Source organism: Rhinopithecus roxellana, chromosome 16 (assembly GCF_007565055.1).
Source record: "Rhinopithecus roxellana isolate Shanxi Qingling chromosome 16, ASM756505v1, whole genome shotgun sequence".
Classification (NCBI taxonomy): Eukaryota; Metazoa; Chordata; class Mammalia; order Primates; family Cercopithecidae; genus Rhinopithecus; species Rhinopithecus roxellana.
The window spans coordinates 66,497,290-66,521,736 of record NC_044564.1 but is presented as its reverse complement, the minus strand read 5'-3'; the positions used below and the strand labels follow the sequence as shown (position 1 = coordinate 66,521,736).

The window sequence follows — 24,447 nt, the reverse complement described above, 5'->3', positions numbered from 1 at the left end:
CCTAAGAAACCCAAGTCAAGTTGAAAACAGCCAGATTATGCTGAAAGCCTGAACTGTAAATGGAAATGAATGGATTCGGGGATTGGCCCCTCTGTTTCTCATGCATGTCTAGCGTTGTTCCAGGAAGTAGACTTAGCAGGCTTGGGCTCACTCACATGAGCTCAGGCCCACCCTTCGTTGTGGCATTTGGTACTAAGTGCACTAGTAATTGGTGATGCTGTCTCCTCATGAAAGCTTCCTACTGTGTCTGGAGACCTTCTCCAGACCTACTTCCATTTCCATTTGGTTCATCCAAACAGAGAGGTAACTAGATGCCTGTATCAACTGAAGACCAAACAAAGGCAGCGTATTTTTGCTAAAAGCTATAAAATATTGGCTTACGTTCTTAAGAGATTTTAATTTATTACATTATACATATATTACATGTTATACATACATAATTATACACACATAGTGTATCAACGGCTTTAGAATTGGTGAATGGACACGGTGGTGAAAGGCGATAGTCATTGCCTTTAGCTGAAAAAGACAGAGGTTGGAGATAGGCTTATGTTTCATGGTTCTCATCACAGCAGGCTTAGCTTTGCTAGATTTACTTTTCAGGGATAGTATTTACTAATGGGGGTAGGGAGAACATTTCAAGATATTTGCACATGTTCTCAAAAGAAGTGACAGAACAGCAAAAAGATATTCTCTGTGAGTGATTTTTAAATGGCACTTATAAGCCCCAAATTAGGATCAGAGGAAGGGAAGTTTAGGACTAAAGAAAAGTGAAAAATGGATAACTGACATCCCTATAGATGATTTTTATGCAATAAAGTTAGATGATGCATAATAAATGCCACCAGACTATCTAACCTACTTGAGGGCAGTGACAAAGTTTTACTCATTTTTCAATTATCTACCAGTATCTAATATGATTCTTGACACACAAAGTGAGTCTTCTACAAATTTCAGTTCAACAGGAATTACTCAACTGTATCTTATGTTCAGTAATTCCAGAACCAAGCAAACTGAGACCTGAGATAGAATTTCTGAGATAGTCTTTAGTTTTGGGACATAGTAGATACTCTGATTGATAACAATGGAATTTCAGGTTACTGAAAAGTAACATTTAAAAGGATTCAGGAAAGGTATCGTAGCTGGCTTCCACACCATATTTACACCAGGAGGCCTAGTGACCGGTTCTGGAAAGCATATTGCATTGGATGGCTGAGGGGAATTAAGAAATTCAAATAGCAGTCAATTAAAAAAACAAAGATGTTGACATAGCACGGTGGCTCACACCTGTAATCCCAGCACTTTGGGAGGCAGAGACAAGAGGATGGCTTGAGGCCAAGAGTTTCAGAACAGCTTGGGCAACATAGTGAGGCTCTGTTTCAACAACAACACAGAATTGTAAATGGCCAGGTGTGGTGGTGTGCCTGTAGTCCCAACTACTCAGGCGGCTTGCTTGAGCCCAGGAGTTTGAGGTTACAGAGTGCTATGATTGCACCACTGCACTCCAGACTGGGCAACAGAGCAGAACCCTTTTTCTAAAATAAAAAAAAGCAATGGCAAATACAAATGCTCATTTATTCTATATCAACAGCACCTTTCATTAATACTAGCACATGTTCCAAAGATATTTGGTACAAGTACAATATGTCTCCACTCATGGCATTCTGGTAAAGTGATGGTCCATGTTAAAAATAGCTCATTATCATGGGTAAAGGGACTTACTTAAGGCTTTATTTCATAAAAAGCAGGCATGGCTATCAAGAAGAACAGAAATGCCTGGAAAACAGATTCCAATGGGTCACTTCTTGGAAAGAAAGCTTAATCAGTATTGACAAAAAAGGGGGAACATGTGCCAGGACTATTTGTGTTACTGAAAGCAAGGCATATAGTGATTGAGTTAAAAGGGGAGAAATAAAAACAGATATTGCATTGCTTCCCAGTGGAAATACTGTTTGAATCATGTGGTAGGCTGATTGGACTCCATTCTGGGGTTTCAGTTTTATGGACACGTTTCTTTTTTGTATCCTAAGCTGATTCATGATAGTTTTGAATGATAGTTATTTTAAAAAATTTCCTTTGATCCCTGAAGACTCTTACTTGTCTCAATCTTTCTTTAGCCTGTCCATCAATTAGTGTAAAACAACGGGAGATCATGTGGATTCAATAAGGTAAGAAACTGACTAGCCAGCTTCATGCCCAAAGTTATCAACCCTGGTTCTTAGAATCCACGTTCTCATGTCTGGCTCTTTGTTTAAAAGAAAAATAATAGGATGGCTGGAGGGAGACATTTCCCCAACCTCATTGAAGACTGATGAGCTGTCAGTCTATTACGTGGTATCCTGTTGAGAAACATGTGAACAATTGGAAGAGTTTATCTGATGACTGACCAGTTGTGAAATTTAGCACCCAGTAATTGATTCTTAATGTGAGAGGATTAACTTGGGAATTGTGAGTTTCTACGTGTGGAAAGGAAAACGTATTCCCTTTACTCAGTTACCATGCAAAAATCAATAACCCCAATTCACATGTAAGTAAAAAGCAATACGTCTGTTGCTCAAAAAAATTAACATCCTTCTAGCTCTTCCGTTCTTCTCCTTACAATTTTGATATACTTCTTTGTGTGTGTGTGTGTAGCCTTCCTAAAGGCCTGGGCTTTTTCTAAATGTATGCCTTTAATTTTTATCCAATATACTTCTCTCACAGCAACATATCTTGTCTATTCTATTCCAGCACAATGCAGATGCACAGCAAATGTGAGCTGACTCTAGTCCTTCTTCTGACAACAGCCATGGGAAATTTAGGCAAAGAATGTGTTGTCTTTGCTAATACTGCTCTTTAAGCCTCAGACATAGCTAAACTCTCAGCTAATTACCCCCTGGGTCCCAGGCTTTCACTGGGGCCTTTTAAAATACACAAAACCAAAGTGACGGCAGGAGGCCATTAGCACTACACAATTCAAGCAAACAATAAATGTGTTTACTCTGCCTTGCTACTGACCACCTGCCTTTCCATCCCACCAGGCAGGTATCTATATATATGATTTCCTTTTTCCCAGTCCTGCAGAGAATGAGCCTCTCCTTTGGGCCTCATCATTTACAAAAGAAGCTTGGGCCCCTGACAGCATGCATCTCCTCTTATTGCAGCTGCTAGTACTCCTGCCTCTAGGAAAGGCCACAAGGCACCAGGATGGCCGCCAGAATCAGAGTTCTCTTTCCCCTGCACTCCTGCCAAGGAATCAAAGAGAGCTCCCCACAGGCAACCATGAAGAAGCTGAGGAGAAGCCAGATCTGTTTGTCGCAGTGCCACACCTTGTAGGCACCAGCCCTGCAGGGGAAGGCCAGAGGCAGAGAGAGAAGATGCTGTCCAGATTTGGCAGATTCTGGAAGAAGCCTGAGAGAGAAATGCGTCCATCCAGGGACTCAGATAGTGAGCACTTCCCACCTGGGACCCAGTCCCTCATCCAGCCAATAGACGGGATGAAAATGGAGAAATCTCCTCTTCGGGAAGAAGCCAAGAAATTCTGGCACCACTTCATGTTCAGAAAAAGTCCGGCCTCTCAAGGGGTCATCTTGCCCATCAAAAGCCATGAAGTACATTGGGAGACCTGCAGGACAGTGCCTTTCAGCCAGGTATGTGTTCTGTGGGGAGAGCAGGTAAGGGTTTGTAGGTGGTAGTGGACAGCTGGGATGGATGGAGAATAAGGGAAAAGGCTGTTGCGAGCCTGACTCTAGCTTAACTACAGATTTGGTCCTTAGGCATTCATCATAGGATTTGGCAAAGGTTAAGTTTCCTTCTGACCTTTCCATTTTTTCTTGGCATTCTGGAAATGCTGCAAGAATGATATGATGATACTGTCAATATCAGTAATCATTCACTTTGAAGACACAGAGCTTTGTTTTATTCATTTATTTTTGCATTGGAGGTGATCTACTCAGAGATATGAGTCAGACTGTACCCTCAGTTAGGAAACTGAGAATTAAGAGTAATCACCAGAATTCCTCTGTAGCTATCTTTCTGCACTCTATTAATATGTGGATGAGCAGGTCAACTCCATTTGTTGATAAGGTGGGGTGCATTGGACTCCTCCCCAAACACTCTCATATCCATTTACAATGGTCTTAATCCCTATATTCCGTACTTAACTACTTTATAGGTTTATGAGGGGCTTCTTTAATGGCTTACTAAAGCTATCCCACAACCTCAAAGTATGTTGAGGTTCTCAGGCAAAAGTTATCATATCATTTCTAGTATTATGATAGCAAAAAAGTGATTTCATTTAACTTATTTTCTCATATGAGCTTTTAAAAAAATCAATCTTGATGTGAGATTATATCTCCTCCCCTGAGATTATTTCTCCTGATTCATGTTGTGTTGACTGATTTGTAGTTATTATGATCAATTCCACGCTGTTAAGACAAAGGGGCACCCTACTGTCTACTTCCTCTGGTTCTGGCAATACCTACTTTCCAAATGTTAAATTAAAACTGAGAACTTGCATTAGGTCCTTAAACATGAAGACATTGAACCAAAAACAATGCAGGGTAGAGTAAAATTTTATAGTCAAGTAATGCTACCCAACTAAGCAAGCAGTAGAATAGGGCAATTGGCTGTGCAAGGCAGTTAAGTATTCTGCCTGAAAAGGCAAGGATATGTAGCAATGACAAGTCAATTATCAAATAATAATGACTACTCTGTTGGCCATGTGCAATTAGAAAATTACTCCTAAGAATCAGGCAATCAAATTTCCCTTGAAATTCTTCTTTTGAATTCTATTGCTAATTAGATTAAAATTAAGACGTTTGACTTTTACATATTTTGAAAGGCACATAAAGCTAGGTGCTTGGAGTTATGAGAGGTAAAGGTGAGGTAATGCACAATGATTTGCAGGCATACACATTGTAACTCTGCTTGCATACAACTTCATAGACTTGAACGTACTACAGGTCTTGCAGAATAGGATAGAATTAAACCCATAGTGTTCTGATCTATTCTACGATCAATTTAACAAATATGTATTGGGAGTGTACTATGCACAAAGCACTGTGAGGAATAAAAAGGCAAGGCACATTACTTATGTAAGATAATTACCATTAGATTTTTTCAATTGCTCACATCCAATTAGACAAAATTTCTTAAAGTCTGGCACTAATAGCATAGAGTAAAATATTTTATGTTAACTTAGGGATTCCCTAAAGGCTATTTAATAATTTGCTCAATAAAGAAAGTTTAATTGAGGTGGTTCTATGCCCTTGTAGATACTATCACTTGCACATTGCAAATTATATCCAAAATTGGAAAGCTTTGAAATTTTTAGTGTATATTATCCTCAGATTTACAGTCCCTAGCTTCTGCATTATGTGTGTTAAAGAAATAATTCAAAATAACGTAATGGAAATGTGTTTGCTTTTTAGACCATAACCCACGAAGGCTGTGAAAAAGTAGTTGTTCAGAACAACCTTTGCTTTGGGAAATGCGGGTCTGTTCATTTTCCCGGAGCTGAGCAGCACTCCCATACCTTCTGCTCTCACTGTTTGCCTGCCAAGTTCACCACGATGCACTTGCCACTGAACTGCACTGAAGTTTCCTCCGTGATCAAGGTGGTGATGCTGGTGGAGGAGTGCCAGTGCAAGGTGAAGACGGAGCATGAAGATGAACACTTCCTACATGCTGGCTCCCAGGATTCCTTTATCCCAGGAGTTTCGACTTAAAGAGCTATCCCACTATTACCTTTGAAAAGCAAAACCACACAGCAAAGATGCTGATTATTCAGTCTGAAAATGTTAAGTGGGTACATAACATTTTCAGGGAAAGGTGACTTGAAAAGTAGTTTTAAGATAGAACGATAGAGGAAATGATATTAGTCTAGTTATTGGTACATGTTTGGGACCTTGTCTCAGTTCTGCCACTAACTGGCCATAGAATGTTAAGTTGTAAAACCTTTCTCCATCTAAAGATTTTCATCTATAAATGAGGGACCCAACCTAGATGATTGCTAAAACCCTTTCCACTACTGATATTCCGTGATGTATTTTCTCCAGGTTTGGGTAAAAGCCCTCCCTCTAAAGAAGGAAAAGAAATAAGTGAGACCATAAAAATGGGCTTCTTTAATAGTGTGTCAAATCACCAGCAAGCAAACAAGCAAGATAGAGAGGGAGGAAGGAAGGAAGAAAGGAAGAAGGAAGGAAGGAAGGAAGGAAGGAAGGAAGGAAGGAAGGAAGGAAGGAAGGAAGGAAGGAAGGAAGGAAGGAAGGAAGGAAGGAAGGAAGGGAAGGAGGGAGGGTAGGTGAAGTATTTGTAGGAAAGACTCTCATACTTCTAGTTACTTTTGCAATCCAAGCAGTGTTTTACTTGACTTCTATCAGATGATTAAGTCTTTCCACAGATGTAAGGAGGAATTTGCTTGGTTGCCTCCTTTTTAACAATACTCCTCATATAAAGTACTTAATGTCAGGTGTCTGACTTTGAAGAAGGAATAGTGATGTTACTTTTAGTAGTTTATATAGGGAAGAGGAACAATCACTGGTAGCCAAACAAGTACCTATATTATGAGGAAGGAAAAATACATGACCACTACCAGGTTTAAAGATCAATCCAGAGATGCTAATGAAAGTAACCCCCAAAAATTCAATCTTAAGGCGAAATTATTTACTCACATGCATTTTGAGTTAGGGAGTAAGGTTTCTATGTTTGAATGACTGTTTTTTGCTATTTAATACAACTTTGTACTATAAATTTTATTCAGCAAATGCCAAAATTACAGGTTCTGAAAATATTCTGGATATTTTAATGCATTAAGTTTTAGGATATGAAGCATTCTGAAAAATGTTCTTGTATTTTTCCCTTATTTGTTTCATCTCATAATTTAAAGGTACTATCAGGAGATTACCTAACTCGAAGCATTTCTGGAATATCTTCATAGACTTATGACACTGGTCCAAGGGTTTCTTCTGATCTGTAAGCAGCCTTCTGTTTAAGTCTCTCAATCACCTCTCTCCTGCCTGTATTAATTTTTACACATATATGGTACAGAACTGCCTTTTCCCAGTCAGACTACTTTTTCTAGACTAGTTATTCAAATTTTTATTTTTAAAAATTATTTTAATAATTAGGTTTCTTTTAGTGCACACACATTTCCCAGAATAACTGTTGTTTTAAATAAATCAATTTATATTTTAATTCTATTCCTCTTTAATCACACCATCTAACATGACATTCCAAAGAAGCAAAGGCATTTATATTTAGTGTATATTATGCAACACATCAACATGAATATGAGTTACACAGATACACACATGGAATTTACATTGGAATATATTATTATACCTTTGGTGGTCAAAGGCAACCTAGTTGGCCAAGATATGGTCATAAGGATAAAATTGTTAAGCATTAATGATATCTCAGCTGGTCAATATATTTTGGTGCCAAAAGCTATCAAACAGCTGTCATGATTGCAATTGCCTAACCCTGATTATGAAAACCCATCTCTGCCAATTGGACTGTCCTTCTCCTCCTTACATACTTGTAAATCCCTTTCATCCATCCTTGCAAATAGACTCTCAAGCCCAAACCCCAAACAATTATCGTTTTATTCAAATTTTGGTCTGCCCTTCCCTTGTATGTAAATTCTAGATGGGATAGTTGATAGTGGTATCAAACCTTACATTTATAGAATAATTGCATGAAACTCAACGAAATTGCTCATATTCAATCATTTTTACTTACAAAAAAGGTAGTTTACAATGGTTGAACATAATATGTAGGAGCATAAGAAACCAAGAGGAAAAACACAAATATTGAACGTTTATTAAGTGCCAGATACCGTGCTGTCTTTTACAAAAAGTAAACAATTTAATCCTCACAAAAATTATATAAAGTAGGTAATCACTGTATTTTACGGGTAAGAAAAGCAAGCCTTTGAAAGTTTCAGCAATTTGCCTAAGATCTTTTGGAGAATATTTTCTATTTTGAATTAAAATATTTGCTCATTTATTCTTTGTCAGTTTATATTGAATTCTTCCAGGTCTCTTGCCTATAGGCCTCAAAGCTAATTTCTTTTTACCTCTTATCTAGTTCTCTCGTATCTGAAGGATTTTGATGTTATATCTCAAAAAAGAAATCATCTCTAGGTCAGGTTATAAGGCAAATATTTCCTCGACGTGGTTGGTCCTCATGGCATGCCTCTTCATAAATCTTGGTCTCATTTTCCTCTCATATAAAATAAGGCTGGTAATAACTACCTCAAAATTATTGTGATGATCAAGTGTACATAACAACACTTCAGAGAACTTTAGATCCTATAAAACTACAAGGGATTAATTTATTCTTCTCCATTCAGACCTTCTATTTTTAAATTTGTTTTGAGAAATTGAAAACACACAGAGAAGTGCAAAGAATAACATAACACTGAAATTCCCATCACCAAAATAAATAGTTACTATTTTGTCATCTTTTGCTTCTAGTCTTTTCTTTAATAAGCCATTTCAGATATAAGTAAAGTTCCTTACGACACCATACTGAGTTTTATTCCCCAAGCTTTTGCCTATAAAACACCACACCCCTAAATATTCCTGCTTATACTTTGAATTCCCTTTTATGATTTTGCAAATTTATACATACTTCCATAAACAATATGTAGTATTATTTTTATATGCACTACTTTAGTCAGCATGTATTTATTTGTCCACCAATTGTGTAGAAGATATAGCTCTAGGTGCCATGAATACAAAAAGTGAATGAGTCAGACAAGATCACTGCTCCTATAGAGCTTACATTCTGTTGGGGGAGATATGTAATTTGAAACTCAATCAATTAATCAATCAACTCAAAAAGAAAAATATCAGATGGCTGTAAGTGGTATGCAAATAATTAAAATATGCTAGAGATTGATTAGATTGAGTTGTCTCTGAGATGGTGACATTAAAGCAATGTGTTTTGAATTATGTACATGATATTCTCTATTAATTGTTCTTTAAGGGCATTTTTCACCACACATAATTCTTGTTTGTTTTTACAAAGTTTTTAGAGGTTTTTCCCATCTATATTTTATCTCTATTACGGAAGCTAAGTATTCCTTACAGAGAGTAGTTAACCCAGCTTTGATTTTCTCAATCTGCACAATTTCTTTAACCTGCCAATTTAATTCCTAAATAAGACTTTTATCTATCCTCTGAATTTTTACAGATAATTTAATTTATTCTATGCAAGACACTGTGCTAAGAACCTTGAGATATTCAAAGATAAATAAGATATATTTCCTGCCACCCTTGAGCTTACATTGTAGTATCAGAGATAATGTATGTAAATTTTGAGGCAATGATAATAGTACTTTTATAAGGACTACTAATTATTGAGTTCTTACTGTGTGCTCAGATGCTTTATATTTGTTATCTCTTAGAAGTAGACATTTTATACTCATTTTTTTTTTGACAGGGACAATGAGAGTTGGAGGGGTTCATTCATTCAGTCCACAAATACTTATGAGTGTCTCTGATGAGCCTGGTCACTGTGCTGGGGACAAAGAATATGAATAAACAAATATATGATTATCTAAATATAATCCCTGAGTTTAATAATCCTACTGTCCAGGAACAAGTAACTGCATGTTTTTGCTACTTGTTTACTCTTCCATATATTCTAGAATGATGATCTCTCCATCACACCCTACCCCCAGGCTCAAACCACTGTCCCAGTGAAGCCTTCCTTAACCCTCAGACAAGTTCGGGTTCACATCTAACATGATTTCATGATACTGAAACCTTTGTTTTATAGCACTCATATCAGCTTTTAATTATATCTTTATTCCAGTCATCATTAATTAAATTATAAGGTCCATGAAAACAGGTATCATATTGCAGGAGGTTTCTTTCAGGATTGTAAGCAATGTCTGGAAGGGGCCAGCACACAGTAGGTACTCAATAAATATTTTTTGTCTGCATGAAAGAAAAAATATCAATAGGTATCATCTACTGAGGTTACGTCATGTGTCAGGCACTGTGCCAAACACTTTCTATACATCATTTTATTTAATCCTCATGAAACCTTATGAGGTAGGGAATATTTATAGTTAAAGATGCTAAGGCTCATATAAATAAATAACCTTCCCACAGTATCACTGTTAGGGAGTAGGAGAAGCTGAATGACTCCAAAGCCTAAGTTCTTTCTTACTATGTTATATTGTCCCAAGATAGCAAAGATAGAAATATACATAACATATATATTTATGTATACATATGTTGCAAATATATGCACATATATAGACACACACATAGATACATACAAATCAAAGTTAAAGACCTAATACTAGTTCATCCCTTCTCTGATTCCCAGAGCCCATTATTCATGCCTGTCTTACCGCACGTGAGGATGTTTCCAACTCCAGTAGCAGGAAACACAGCTCAGAATGTGTTAAGAAGGAATGTACTATGTCTCTAACAGGAAGTCTGGAAGGCAGCCAGTTCCTTGCTTGGTCAAGTCAGCAGCTCTATCATTCCATCAAGGACTCTGGTTCCTTTCATCTTTCTGCTCTGTTACTTTCAGTGCGTTCTCTACAAGCTAAAACTTCTCTCAGTCACAACATGGCTGTTGCAGTTCCAGGCATCATGCTTCAATATTCACACACCAATGTCTCTCCCACTTCCGTCCCTTTTAAAAAGCTAAATAAAATGAGTTATGTCTAGGATAATTGAGCAGTGGAACAAAATCAAGGAATAAAGAGCAAATGGCTGTTGGGCCACAGCTGTTGCCACTTTTTAATTAATTATGATTATTTTTATTATTATTTGAAATGGAGTCTCACTCTGTCTCCCAGTCTGGAGTGCAGTGGCACAATCTCGGCTCACTGCAACCTCCGCCTCCTGGGTTCAAGTGATTCTCCTGCCTTAGCCTCCCGAGTAGCTGGGATTATAGGCGTGTGCCACCACACCTGGCTAATTTTTGTATTTTTAGTAGAGATAGGCTTTAACCATGTTGGCCAGGCTGCTCTCAAACTCCTGACCTCAAATGATCCGCCCACCTCGGCCTCCCAAAGTGCTGGGATCACAGGCGTGAGGAAACACACCCGGCCCGCTTTTTAATTTATCGTTATTTATTTACCTGTCTTATCTTTCCTTCTAGATTATAAACTCCTTAATGGCAAGTCTTTATATAATAACTTATATATACCTTAACAAAGTATACATCTTTATTGCCCTTCTGTTCCTAATATATGCTGTGTGTTGTATGCTTTATATTTGCATACATGCATAAACATATACACATATACATAAAACATGATTTTAATGTTTTATAAGGGGTAAATGCTCAATACATGTAAGCTAAATGAAGGAATTTTGGGAGCCACTCTTAGAAGGATGGGTTAGTGTACATAGTCTGGGAAGCTTTGAATAGCAGCCAGCACATTTTAAGAATGTATGGGGAGTTTTCGAGCAGATTAGGAAGGTATGAGGTTTTTTTTGTTTTGTTTTTTTGAGACAGAGTCTTCTTCTGTTGCCTAGCCTACAGTGCAGTGGCGTGATCTCAGCTCACTGCAGCCTCAGCTTCCAGTGATTCTTCTGCCTCAAGCCTCCTGAGTAGCTGGGCTTATAGGCACGCACCACCACGCCTGGCTAATTTTTGTATTTTTAGTAGAAATGGGGTTTCACCATGTTGCCCAGGCTGGTCTTGAACTCCTGACCTCAGGTCACCCACCTGCCTCGGCCTCCCAAAGTGCTGGGATTATAGGTGCAAGCCACCACGCCCAGCCGGTATGGGTTTATAAAAGTAGTTGCATAGGGGCTCATGAACCGCCCTGGAGTATACATAAATGTGTGTATGGGCATACTTCAGGGGAGAAGGTCTGAAATTTTGATGAGCTTCTCAAACATTTTCATGAGACAAACATTTTACCAGCAGGTATAGTAAATGAGAGAAAGCCTGGAGTCCAGCTGAGCCAGAGAGCTGGAAGAAACCTTGGAAATCATGTGAATTAACCTCTTCATCTGGAGCTCAGAAAAGTTGGTTTTCTATTTTGAGAATAGAGGATGAATTTTAAATACACATTAGTGGGTCCTCTTCACCTTGTGGAATCTAATACCCACATGCAGGAGTCTGCAGTGGTGAAATGAGTGAGTAATAGTACCCTGAGCAAAGGAATGGACTTTCCTGTAATACTAGTTTTCCAAAAGCGAGGCCTCATTTATCCACCCACATTTCCAGGGGAGAGTCAGATTTTCATTTCGTGGGTCTCCTCCCTCTTACCCTGTTTTGTTCCTCCTCCTTTCCTCCAAAAGAAATAATCACCAGGGACCCACCTATGGGTGAGGACTTGATTAATAATGTTTTCAAGGAACTATGACAACTTCTTGTCTGCCAGCTAAGGGAAACACGCCTCTTTCATGTCCCATGTACAAAAACCAGGAATTTCCAATAAGAGTGTTTTATAAGTCACAATGACGTTATTAAAAGGAAACCTGCAACCTGCCGAAACCTAAGACAAGAAATGGGTGAAAACTTAAATGGATAGACAGAGTCAACATCCTACTCTAGCTCAAGTAAATCACGGAAAGTATGCCCTCTTCAGGCCTGGGATCCATGAGATTTAATAGTGTCTTTGAGCCTTGAAAAATAATGTCCTGTAGCTTAACAGGATTATGAGAACATAGTGTAAACTCCTCATTGAAGGGGCTCCCAAATGTGCATATATGAACAAAAAAAGACCCTATACCCCATTCTCCCGCTTGTCCTTAAAGGAGATTATAAATCCTGTCATAGCTCTAAGAAAAACTGCAAATTGGGTAGAATTTTCTTTGGCATCCACTCTTCCTGCTTCCTGCCTCTGGTCTGACCCTTGGGCTCCCTTCCCTTTTTTACCCTCATTTCAGGATATGCAAATTATCTTTAATGCCTCAGGGCTCCTTATTAAAGTCTATTCATCCACCCAGCCCATTGATGTATTAATTTAATTATCATTTATTTAGAGTCTATTAAGTGTCAAGCACTGTGCCTATTGGAGGACTAAGATGGCTGACAGGATCCTGCCCTAGAGAAGACAGAATTTTCCTGGCTGAGAGTTTGGGTTTCATTCTATAGGCAACTGCTTCTGAACCTTGGTTGTGTATTAAAATTACCTATGAGCTTTTAAAATACAGAGAGACTGTTCCAATGGGTGAAGATGGCATTTGGGGGTCAGCAGGCATTGGTCTATATATTTTTAAAGCTCCACAAGGGATTTTGCTGCAAGGTCAGATAATGGGGAGGTAGGGAGTCCCTGAAGAATTCTCACCACATGAATTCTGCACTCCTGCTCAGATTTCTTCTAGAAAGAAAATATCGTGCTGTTCTCCTAACCCTTTTTGATCCTCCTGTTGTTTTCCACTGAAACTGTCTTCTAGGCTCTTTAGATTTCAGTTATATGCAATTAACGAGTGATATTACTCCTACCCATTAACCGAATTGCATTTTTAGCTCAGAGGAAATAAGGGTCTTCACGTATGTTGATTTTTTCTCCTTAAAATAAGTTGCTCTTTAAACAATTTTCTAAATTGACATTAAATTATACACATTTACTGCTTATAACATATTGTTTTGAAGTAAATAACATTGTGAAATGACTAAATCTAGCTAATAACCATAACACATTACCTCACATAGTTACCATTTTTATGGTGAGAATACTTTACACTTTTAGTTTTTTCAAGAATACAGTGTACTGTTACCTGTATCCCCATGTTGTGCAATAGATCTCTTGAATTATTCCTCCTTAGGGAAATTTTGTCTTTTGACCATCCCCCAACCTGTTCCTAGCAACCATCCCAGCTCCTGGTAATCACCATTCTACTACTTCTATAAGAGCTTTTCTTGTTTTAGATTCCACAGGAGTGAGATTGTGCAGTACTTGTCTTTTCATGCTTAGTTTATTTCACTTAGCATTCTGTCCTCCAAATTCATCCATGTTGTTACAGATGACAGGATTTCCTTCCTTTTTAAAGTTGAATAGTATTCCATTGTGAGTATATAACACATTTTATTTATCCATTCATTTATTGATGGACACTTAGCTTAATTCCATATTTTAGTGATTGTAAATAATGTTGCAGTAAACATAGGAACGTAGATATCTCTTTGACATCCTGATTTTATTTTCTTTACATCTATATCCAGTGGTGGGACTGCTAGGTCATACAGTATTTCTGTTTGTAGTTTTTTAGGGAAGCTCCACATTGTTTTTCATAGTGGCTATACTAATTAACATCCCCACCAATAATGTGCTAATTTTTCCGCATCCTCACCAATGCTTATCTTTCATCTTTTTGATAATAGTCGTTTTAACAGGTGTGAGGTGGTATCTCACTGTGATTTTAATTTGCACTTCCCTGATGATTAGGGATGTTGAGCATTTTTTTCATATGTCTGTTGAAGATTTGTATATATCTTGTGGAGAAATGTCTATTCATATCCTTTGCCCATTTTTAAATTGGATTACAGTAGCTTCCCCCTTATCCACAGAGGATATTTTTCAAGATCCCCAGTGGATTCTTGAATCAGTAGATAGTACACAACCCTATTTATACTATTTTAAAAATTTTGACAACAGAGATGGCTGCTAAGTGACTAAAGGGTAGGTAGCATATATATAATATGGTTATGCTGGAAAAACAGATGATTCATATGCTGGGCAGATGAAGCCAGACAGTGCAAGATTACATCACATTTCTCAGAATGGCACACGACTTAAAAATTATGAATTGATTATTTCTGAATGTTTCCATTTAATATTTTCAGACTGTGGCTGACCACAGGTAACAAACCATAGAAAGCAAAACCACAGGTAAGGGGGGACTGCTATATTCATTTTCTTGCTATTAAGTTGTTTGCATTCCTTACATATTTTGAGTATTACCCTTTAACAGACATATATTTTGCAAATATTTTCTCCCATTCTGTAGGTTGTCTGTTCATTCAATTGATTGCTCCCTTTCTATGCAGAAGCTTTTGTTTGCTATAAACCCATTTGTCTATTTTTGCTTTTGTTGCCTGTGCTTTTGGGGTCATATCCAAAATAAATCACTGCCCAGACCAATGTCATGGAGCTTTTTCCCTCTTTTCTTCTAGTAGTTTTATAGTTTCAGGTTTTACATTTCAGTCTTTTTTTTTTTTTTTTTTTTATACCCATTTCTATTATATCTTTGATGTCTATAATTTATCCCTATATCTATTATGTCTATATTTTATACCTATATCTACTATATTTATTATGTCTATATTTTATACCTATATCGATTATGTCTATATTTTATACCTATATCTATTATACCTATTGTGTCTATAGTTTATACGTATATCTATTATGTCTATATTTTATACCTATATCTATTATATCTATTATGTCTATATTTTATACCTATATCTCTTATATCTATTATGTCTATGTTTTATCGCTACATCTATTATATCTATTATGTCTGTATTGTATACCTATATCTATTATATCTATTATGTCTATATTTGATACCTATATCTATTATATCTATTATGTTCATATTTTATACCCATATCTATTATGTCTATATTTTATACCGATATCTATTATATCTATTCTGTCTATATTTTATACCTATAACTATTATATCTATTGTATCTATACTTTATACCTATATCTATTATGTCTATATTTGATATAATATATAAGGTTATAAAATATAGATATAATAGATATCGGTATAAAATATAGTTATAATAGATATAGGTATAAAATATAGACATAATAGATATAATACATTTCAGTCTTTAATCCATTTTGAGTTGATTTTTATATGTGCTGTGAGATAAGGGTCTAATTTCATTTTTCTGCATGTGAATATCCAGTTTTCCTGACACCATTTACCTTTCCCCATTGTGTGTTCTTAGTGCCTTTGTCAAAAATCAGTTGGATGTTGGTGTGTGAATATATTTCTGGCCTCTCTATTCTGCTTCATTTGTCCATGTGCCTCTTTTTAATGTCAGTACCATGCTGCTTTGGTTATTATAGCTTTATAGCTTATTTTGAAGTCAGGTAGTATAAGGCCTACAGCTTTATTCTTTTTACTCAAGATTGCTTTAGCTATTTGGCATCTTTTGTAGTTCCAGACAAATCTTAGGATTGTTTTTTCTATTTTGTGAAGAATATCATTTGTATTTTGATAGAGGTTGTGTTGAGTCTGTAGATCTCTGGGCAGTATGGACATTTTAACAATATTAGTTTTTCCAATTTATGAACATGGAATATCTCTCCATTTATTTTTCTTCTTCCAATTATTTCATCAACATTTTACAGTTTTAAATGTAGAATTTTTCCCCTCTTGAATAAATTTATTCCTAAGTATTTTATTTTTTGATAGCTTTTTCAGATGGGTTTATTTTCTTGATTCTCTTTCAGATAGTTTGCTGTTAGTGTGTAGAAATGCTATTGGTTTTGTATGTTGACTTGTATCCTGAGACTTTACTGAATTTGTTCATTAATTCTAATTTTTTTTGATGGTGTCTTTAGGGTTTTTTATATGTAAGATCATATTATCTGCAAACAAGGATAACATAATTTCTTCCTTTCCAATTTGGATGTCTTTCATTTATCTATCTTGCCTAATTGCTCTGGCTAGGACCTTCAGTAATATGTTGAGTAGAAGTGGTGAGAATGGGTATTCTTGTCTTGTTCTTGCTCTCTGGAGAAAAAAGCTTTCAAATTTTCTCCACTAAGTGTGAGGTTAGCTGTGAATTTGTCAGGTATGACCTTTATTTTATTAATGTACTTTCTTTCTATGCCTAATTTTTTGAGAATTTTTATCATGAAAAGATGGTGAATTTTGTTGAATACTTTTTGCACCCATTGAAATAATCATATGGATTTGTCCTTCATTCTGTTAATGTGATGCATCACATTTATTGATTTATGTCTGTTGAACCATCCTTATATATCTGGGATAAATCAGCTTGATCATGGTGAATGATCTTTTTAGTTTGCTGTTGCATTCGGTTTGTTAGTATTTTGCTGTGGATTTGTGCATCCATGTCATTAGTGATATTGGCCTGTAGTTTTCTTTTCTTGTTGTGTTCTTATCTGACTTTGGTGTCAAGGTAATGCCGGCCTCAAATGAGTTTAAAAGTAGTTGCTCCATTTTGATTTTTTAGAAGAGTTTGAGAAGAGTTGCTGTTAGTTCTTTAAACATTTGACAAGATCCAGCAGTGAAACCATCAGATCTTAGGCTTCTTTTTGATGGCAGACTTTTAAAAACAATTTTAAGTTCTGGGATACATGTGCAGAGCGTGCAGGTTTGTTACATAGGTAAACATGTGCCATAGTGGTTTGCTGCACCTATCAACCCATCACCTAGGTATTAAGCTATTTATCCTGATGCTCTCTCTCCCCCTGGCCCCCGACAGGTCCCAGTGTGTGTTGTTTCCCTCCCTGTGTCCATGTATTCTCATGGTTCACCTCCCACTTATGAGTGAGAACATGTAGTGTTTAGTTTTCTCTTCCTGTGTTAGTTTGCTGAGGATGATGGGTTCCAGCTTCATCATGATCTGCAAAGGACATGATCTCATTTCTTTTTATGGCTGCATAGTATTCCACGGTACATATGTACCACATTTTCTTTATCCCATCTATTATTGACGGACATTTGGGTTGGTTCCATATCTTTGCTATTGTGAATAGTGCTGTAATAAACATATGTGTGCATGTATCTTTATCATAGAATTATTTATATTCCTTTGGGTATATACTCAGTAATGGGATTGCTGGGTCAAATGGTATTTCTCATTCTAGATCCTTGAGGCAGTAATAAATAGCCTACCAACCAAAAAAAGCCCAGGACCAGACAAATTCACAGCTGAATTCTACCAAAGGTACAAAGAGGAGCTGGTACCATTCCTTCTGAGATTATTCCAAACAACTGAAAAGGAGGGACTTCTCCCTAATTCATTTTATGAGGCTAGCATCATCCTGATACAAAAAACCTGGCAGGACACAACAAAAAGAGAAAACTTCAGGCCAATATCCCTGATGAGAATCAATATGAAAATCCTCAATAAAATACTGGCAAACCAAATCCAGCAGCACATCAAAAAGCTTATCCACCACAATCAAGTTGGCTTCATCCCTGGGATGCAAGACTGGTTCAACATACACCAATCAATAAGTGTAATTCATCACATAAACAGAACTAATGACAAAAACCAGATGGGAGATTTTTTATTACCAATTCAATCTACTTAGTCATTATAGGTCTGTCAAGATTTTCTATTTCTTTATAATTCAGTCTTGGTGGGTTGTATGTGTCAAGAAATGTATCCATTCTTCCTATATTATCCAATTTATTGCCATATAATTGTTCATAATAGTCTCCTATGATACTTTGTATTTTTGCTGAATCAGTTGTAATATTTTCTTTCTAATTTATGGTTGTATTTATTTGAGTCCTCTTTTCCTTTTCTCATTCTAGCTAAAGGTTTGTTGATTTTTAAAAGAATCTTTTCAAAAGCCAACTCAAAATTGCTGTTCTTTTCTATTGTTTTATAAGTTTTAATTTCATTTGATAATGCTCTGATCTTTATTACTTTCATTGTCCTACCAACTTTGAGCTTTGTTTTTGCTTTATAATTTGTAACGTTAGGTTGTTTATTTAAGTTCTTGTTTCTTTTTTTGAAGTAGGTGTTTATTTCTTTCAATTTCCCTGTTAGAACAGTCTTTTCTGGATCCCATAGGTTGGTATGTTGTGTTTCCATTTCCATTTGTCTCAAGAAATTTTTTAAGTTTCTTTTTAATTTTATCATTGACCCATTAGTTGTTCAGGATTATGTTGTTTAACTTCCACGTATTTGTGAATTTTCTGAAGTTTCCCCTGTTATTGATTTCTAATTTTACACCATTGTGATCAGAAATGATGGTTGATAGGATATCAGTATTCTTAAATTTGTTAATACTTGTTTTGTGGCCTAACATAAACTCTATACTGAAGAATGTTCCATGTGCAGTTTAGAAAAATGTATATTCTGCAGCTGTTGAATGGAATGTTTTGTATATGTCTGTTAGGTCCATTTGATTTACAGTGTAGTTGAAGTTCTGTATTCCCTTATTGATTTTTAGTCTGGATGATCTGTCAATTGCCGAACATGGAGTGTCAAAGTCCACTACTGTTATTTTATTGCAGTATATCTCTCCCTTTATACCTATAAATATTTGCTTTATATATTTAGATGCTCTGATGTTGGGTGGTTATATATTTACAATTGTTATATCTTCTTGCTCAATTGATTCCTTTAATATTATATAATGACTTTCCTTTTCTCTTTTTATGTTTTTTGACTTAGTCTGTTTTGCCTAATATACACATAACTACTCCTGCTCTTTTTCTGTTTCGATTTGCATAGCATGTCTTTTTCCATCCCTTCACTTTCAGTCTATGTGTGAACTTGCAGTGAAATAAGTTTCTTGTAGACGACATATCACTGGGTCGTGTTTTTTTAAAATACTTTCAGCCACTCTATGTCTTCCAATTGGAAAATTTAATCCATATATATTCAATGTAATTAGTGATAGGTAAGGACTTACTACTGCTATTGTGTTGTTTCTAGTTTTTTTTTTTTTTTTTTCTCTAGATCTTTTGTTTCTTCCTTCCTCACTTGTGGCTTTGTGGCTTTTTCACTTCCTTTGTAGTGAAGCGATTTTTTCTAGTGGTATGTTTCAGTTCCTTGCTTTTTAATTTTCATGCATCTACTATAGGTTTTTGTTTTGTGGTTAACATGAAGCTTACCAAAAAATTTTATAGTTATAGTAGGTTATGTTAAGCTGATAAAAACTTAACTTTGATTGCAAAGTAAAACAAATCTTTACACTTTTACTCCACTCCCCCAATGTTTTGAATTTTTCATATCACAATTTACATCTTTTTGTACTGCATGTCTCTTGACAAATTATTGCAGCTGTTATTATTTTTAATAGTTTTGTTTTTTTTACCTTCATTCTAAAGATGTAAATGATTTATCCACCACTATTACAGTATTAGTCCTCAACTTACAATGGTTTAACTAACAAATTTTTTACTTTATGATGGTTTTATTGTGGTGTAACCTCATCACAGGTTGAGGAGCTTCCTATGACTTATGATGGGGTTATGGGTTCTACAGAATGTGTGTCACCATTGCGAAGTCAATAAATTGTAAGTCAAACTATGATGAGTCAGGGACTGTCTGCTGTGTTGCCAGCATTAAATGCACTTTTAACCTGAAATGTTTTTTACTTACAATGGGGATATCATAACCCCATCATAAATTCAGAATACAGATGCTCCTGAAATTATGATGTGGTTATGATATGTCCATTGTTTCAGGAGCATCTGTATTCTGAATTTGACTGTGTACTAAGTTTTACTAGTGAGTTTTATGCTTTTAGGTGTTTTTATGTTACTCATTGGCATTCTTTTATTTAAGCTTGAAGAACTTATTTTAGCATTTCTTGTAAGACAAGTCTGGTGGCAATGTACTCCCTCAGCTTTTGTCTGTCTGGGAGAGTATCTCTCCTTCGTTTCTGAAAGACAGCATTGCTGGTACATTATCCTTGACTGGCAGGTTTTTTTCTCCTTCAGTAATTTGAATATATCACCCTACCCTTTCTTTGCCTGTAAGATTTCGGCTGAGAAGTCTCTGCTAGCTATATTGAAACACTCTTATATGTCATTTGCATCTTTTCTCTTGCTGCTCTTAAGATCCTCTCTTTGTTTCAGATTTTGACAGTTTGATTATAATTTGATTATAATATGTCTTAGGGTATTCTTATTTTGATTGAATCTGATCAGAAACCTTTGATCTTCCTGTACCTGGATATATTTCTCCAGATTTGGGAAGTTTACTTCTATGATTTTTTTAAACAAGCTTTCAGCTCTTTTATCTTACTCTTCTTCTTTAGTTGCTTTGATTAGAACAGTTGCTGTTTTGATGTCCCATAAATCCCATAAGCTTTTTCCATTCCATTTTATTCTTTTTCTCCTGGATAATTTCAAGTACTCTGTCTTAGAGTTCACAGACTCTTTCTTCAGCTTGATCAAGTCTATGACCTATTGCTCTCTATTTAATTTTTCATTTCATTCATTGTATTTTTCACTCCTAGGATTTTGTTTGAATCTTTAAAATTATTTTAGTCTTTGTATTACATTTTTCATTCTGGTCACTTGTTTTCCTCACTTCATTGCATTGATTCTCTGTTTCTTGAAGTTTGCTGAGCTTACTTAAAATGATTATTTTGAATTATTTGTCAAGCGGTTTATGCATTTCCATTTCTTTAGAATCAGTTATTGACCCTTTATTTTGTTCATTTGGTGATGTCGTGTTTTCCTGATTATTATTATTTTTCTTTTGAGATGGAGTTTTGCTCTTGTCATCCAGACAGGAGTTCAGTGGCATGATCTCGGCTCATTGCAACCTCCACCTCCCCAGTTCAAGTGATTCTCCCACCTCAGCCTCCCAAGTAGCTGTGATTACAGCCGTCAGCCACCATGCCCAGCTAATTTTTGTATTTTTAGTGCAGATAGGGTTTTACCATGTTGGCCAGTCTGGTCATGAACTCCTGACCTCAGGTGATCCCCATGCCTTGACCTCCCAAAGTGTTGGGATTGCAGGCGTGAGCCACTGCATCCAGCCTTTTCTTGATTATTCTTATTCCTTGTAGTCGTGTGTTGATTTCTTTGCATTTGAAGAAGTATGTGCTTATTACAGTCTTCACAAACTGACTTTTTCTGAGAAAGTTTTGCAACAGGCACACAGAAGCGGGGTGCACCACAAATACCAGAAGCCCAGGACAGATGCAGCTGGCATAGCACTGGGAAACCCCAGGCTTCTGGCCTGCCAGAAGCCCAGGGGTCCCACTATGGCTGGTTCAGCTTTGCCTGAAGCCTGGGGCCTGCTGTGGTTGGTGTAGTGCTGAGGCATACCAGAAGCCTGAGGACACTGAGGACTCCCTGCTGCTGAGAGCTGTATGGAGCCCAGAACCACTAAAGTTGGCCTGATGGTGATAAAGAGATTGAGTTCACCACGCAAGCCTGAAATCTGGGGTAGTATAGACCTGACTGGTGCTGAGACTCATTCTGCAGGGTAATTGTGTAAAAGACTGTGGGGGATTTTTCATGGTACTGAATTTTACAATGGTGGGCCCAGTGTTGGGGCCCAAGAGAATGTCCTAAGTTCACGTCCCTCTCTATCCCCTAAGTGGACAGTGTCTGTCTCTGTGCTATGCTGCTTGGAGTTGGGAAGGGGTGACACAGGTAATGTAAAACCCTCCCTTCTACCCTCTTCAATGCATCTTTTCTTATTTTTGTGCTACAACCAGGCACTGTGATCTCTCATCTGTTTTTCTTAGCCCTTGTGAAGGTGTTTTTGCATGTGGGTAGTTGTTCAAATTGATATCTCTGTTGGGGGACAATCACTGGAGAGTACTACTCTACCATCTTGCTCCATCCTTCTTCTAAGTTGCACTTTTTATCACATAGTCATTACACTTATTCATCCGTCAGGATTTGGCATTATAATTCAATAATTTTCCACTATTACTGGCCCTAAAACTTACTTCAGGCACTTACTGGCAATGCCTTTTTCTGGGTCCCATACACAAGAATGCAGATTCAGTGGGTTTGGGGGTATGCTCAGATATCTAAATTTTTTTCACTTTTTAATTATGAAGATTTTAAAACAAAGCTGAAAAAAAGTACCAAATATACTTCTGTACATTCTACCTTAATTCAAAAATTTGTTGGCATTTTGTCATATTTGCTTTATATCTCAACTTGTATGAATGAGTGTATATGTGTATTCACTACATATTTTTGTATTGTTTGAACATGTGAAAGTAAATTTCAAATATCAAGACACTTCTACCTTTTTTTTTTTTTTTTAGACAGAGTCTTGCACTGTCACCCGGGCTGGAGGGCAATGGTGCGATCTCAGCTCACTGCAACCTCTGCCTCCCGGGTTCAAGTGATTCTCCTGCCTCAGCCTCCTGAGTAGCTGGGATTACAGGCACCTGCCACCACGCCTGGCTAATTTTTTGTATTTTTTTAGTAGAGAGGGGGTTTCACTATGTTGGCCAGGCTGTTTTCAAACTCCTGACCTCATGATCCGTCTGCCTCAGCCTCCCAAAGTGCTGGGATTACAGGCATGAGCCACTGCATCTGGCCGACACTGCCACTTTAATACTCCAGCAAGCATCTCCTAAGAATATCTTCCTATATAATAAGAATACTATAATCTTTCCTAAGATAATCAATATTTCCAAAATATCATCTATATTTTGCATTTTAACAGAAGATTCTGGACCCAGTTGTCTCTCTCTCTCAAGTACAGTGGTACAAGTTTCAGACATTATGACAGACCAATGGGAAAGATTTTGGGGGAGCAAGCAGTAAGTCTTATGAGATAACCCAAATAAGCCTCAGGTTAGCTCTGGGTTGACTTTACAAAGTTCATCAGACAAGTGTCCTATCTTGCCAGAATGGCCACTGCACTTGACACACAGTCTAAACTAAGAAAGATAGGTCATGTGGCTCCTAGGAGCCACTCCTACACACTGATTTCAACTATAAGACAGGGGAAACACTCTTTCCTGCCCGAGGAAAATTCAAAGAAAATCCTCCTGCCCTCATTTTTAGAATAAAAAGTTGACTGGTGAATGTACAAAAAGGCATCTATATAATTAACTATACACTCTGGTTTAAGTGATAAAGTTGGCTTCCATGTAAATGATCAGTCAAATTACTCCCCTCTGTGATTAAAGAGTTAAAATTGTGGCCCAGCGTCATGCTCCAGGGCAGTTGTAAGAAATAGAGATCATGGGTGTTGTAGTGTGATAATTCTGCATGCTCTCTAATACTGCCTTCATAAAATAGCATCAGCTGCTGCTGCATACGGTATAACTTTAATATGCTCTTTTAATATTTACAGTGTGCCTATAAAAGATTTCATGATGACAGCTGGTGGTTCCCATGGTAATTAATAAATGACAGTACAACTGTGATCAGATGGTTTCAGGAAAGAGTCTCTCAGAATGCTGGCTTTCACAATCCAGTCCTGGGTATGATTTCTGGGGCAGGGTTTTCTAAACCTGAGGTTGACCCCATGTCATTATTTGCCTGTGTGGTTTTGTAGAGTTTTATCTCCAGGTTCTTCCCAAACAGCAAAAAGTGGGAAAGAAGACGGGGGAGTAAGAAGGTTGCCTGCTAGAGCAGATAGGAGTTTGGAAGTGACTTTTTGGTTTTGTAATGCAGTTGTAGTGAAACTTACTCCTTGACAAAGAATATGTACATATATGTGAGTTTGGTAGGTATTGCTATCTGAAGCAGTATAGGTAGTTAATAAATCCCACATGTGGTCAGTGTCTTCTAAGTAGTTGGTCAATCTTTTACCATTGATTCCACTGAATTCCTTCATAGTGTTTGCTTGCCCCAGGCTATT

At 36.8% G+C, this 24,447-nt stretch overlaps 1 protein-coding gene across 1 annotated transcript; it reads left to right on the top strand.

Moving 5' to 3' along the window:
- The first annotated feature begins 3,067 nt into the window (after positions 1–3,067).
- On the top strand, positions 3,068–6,823 carry CER1 (cerberus 1, DAN family BMP antagonist). Its single transcript, XM_010389367.2, has 2 exons — positions 3,068–3,629; positions 5,412–6,823. Exons 1-2 carry the CDS (start codon positions 3,123–3,125, stop codon positions 5,706–5,708), a joined length of 804 nt encoding a protein of 267 aa, XP_010387669.2. The 5' UTR covers positions 3,068–3,122; the 3' UTR covers positions 5,709–6,823.
- Positions 6,824–24,447: the final 17,624 nt, after the last annotated feature.

Coding starts and splice junctions, on each gene's coding strand:
- CER1 (XM_010389367.2), top strand. CDS start 3,123: ATGCATCTCCTCTTATTGCAGCTGCTAGTACTCCTGCCTCTAGGAAAG. Junction 3,630..5,411: donor GGACAGTGCCTTTCAGCCAG/GTATGTGTTCTG, acceptor TTTGCTTTTTAG/ACCATAACCCACGAAGGCTG.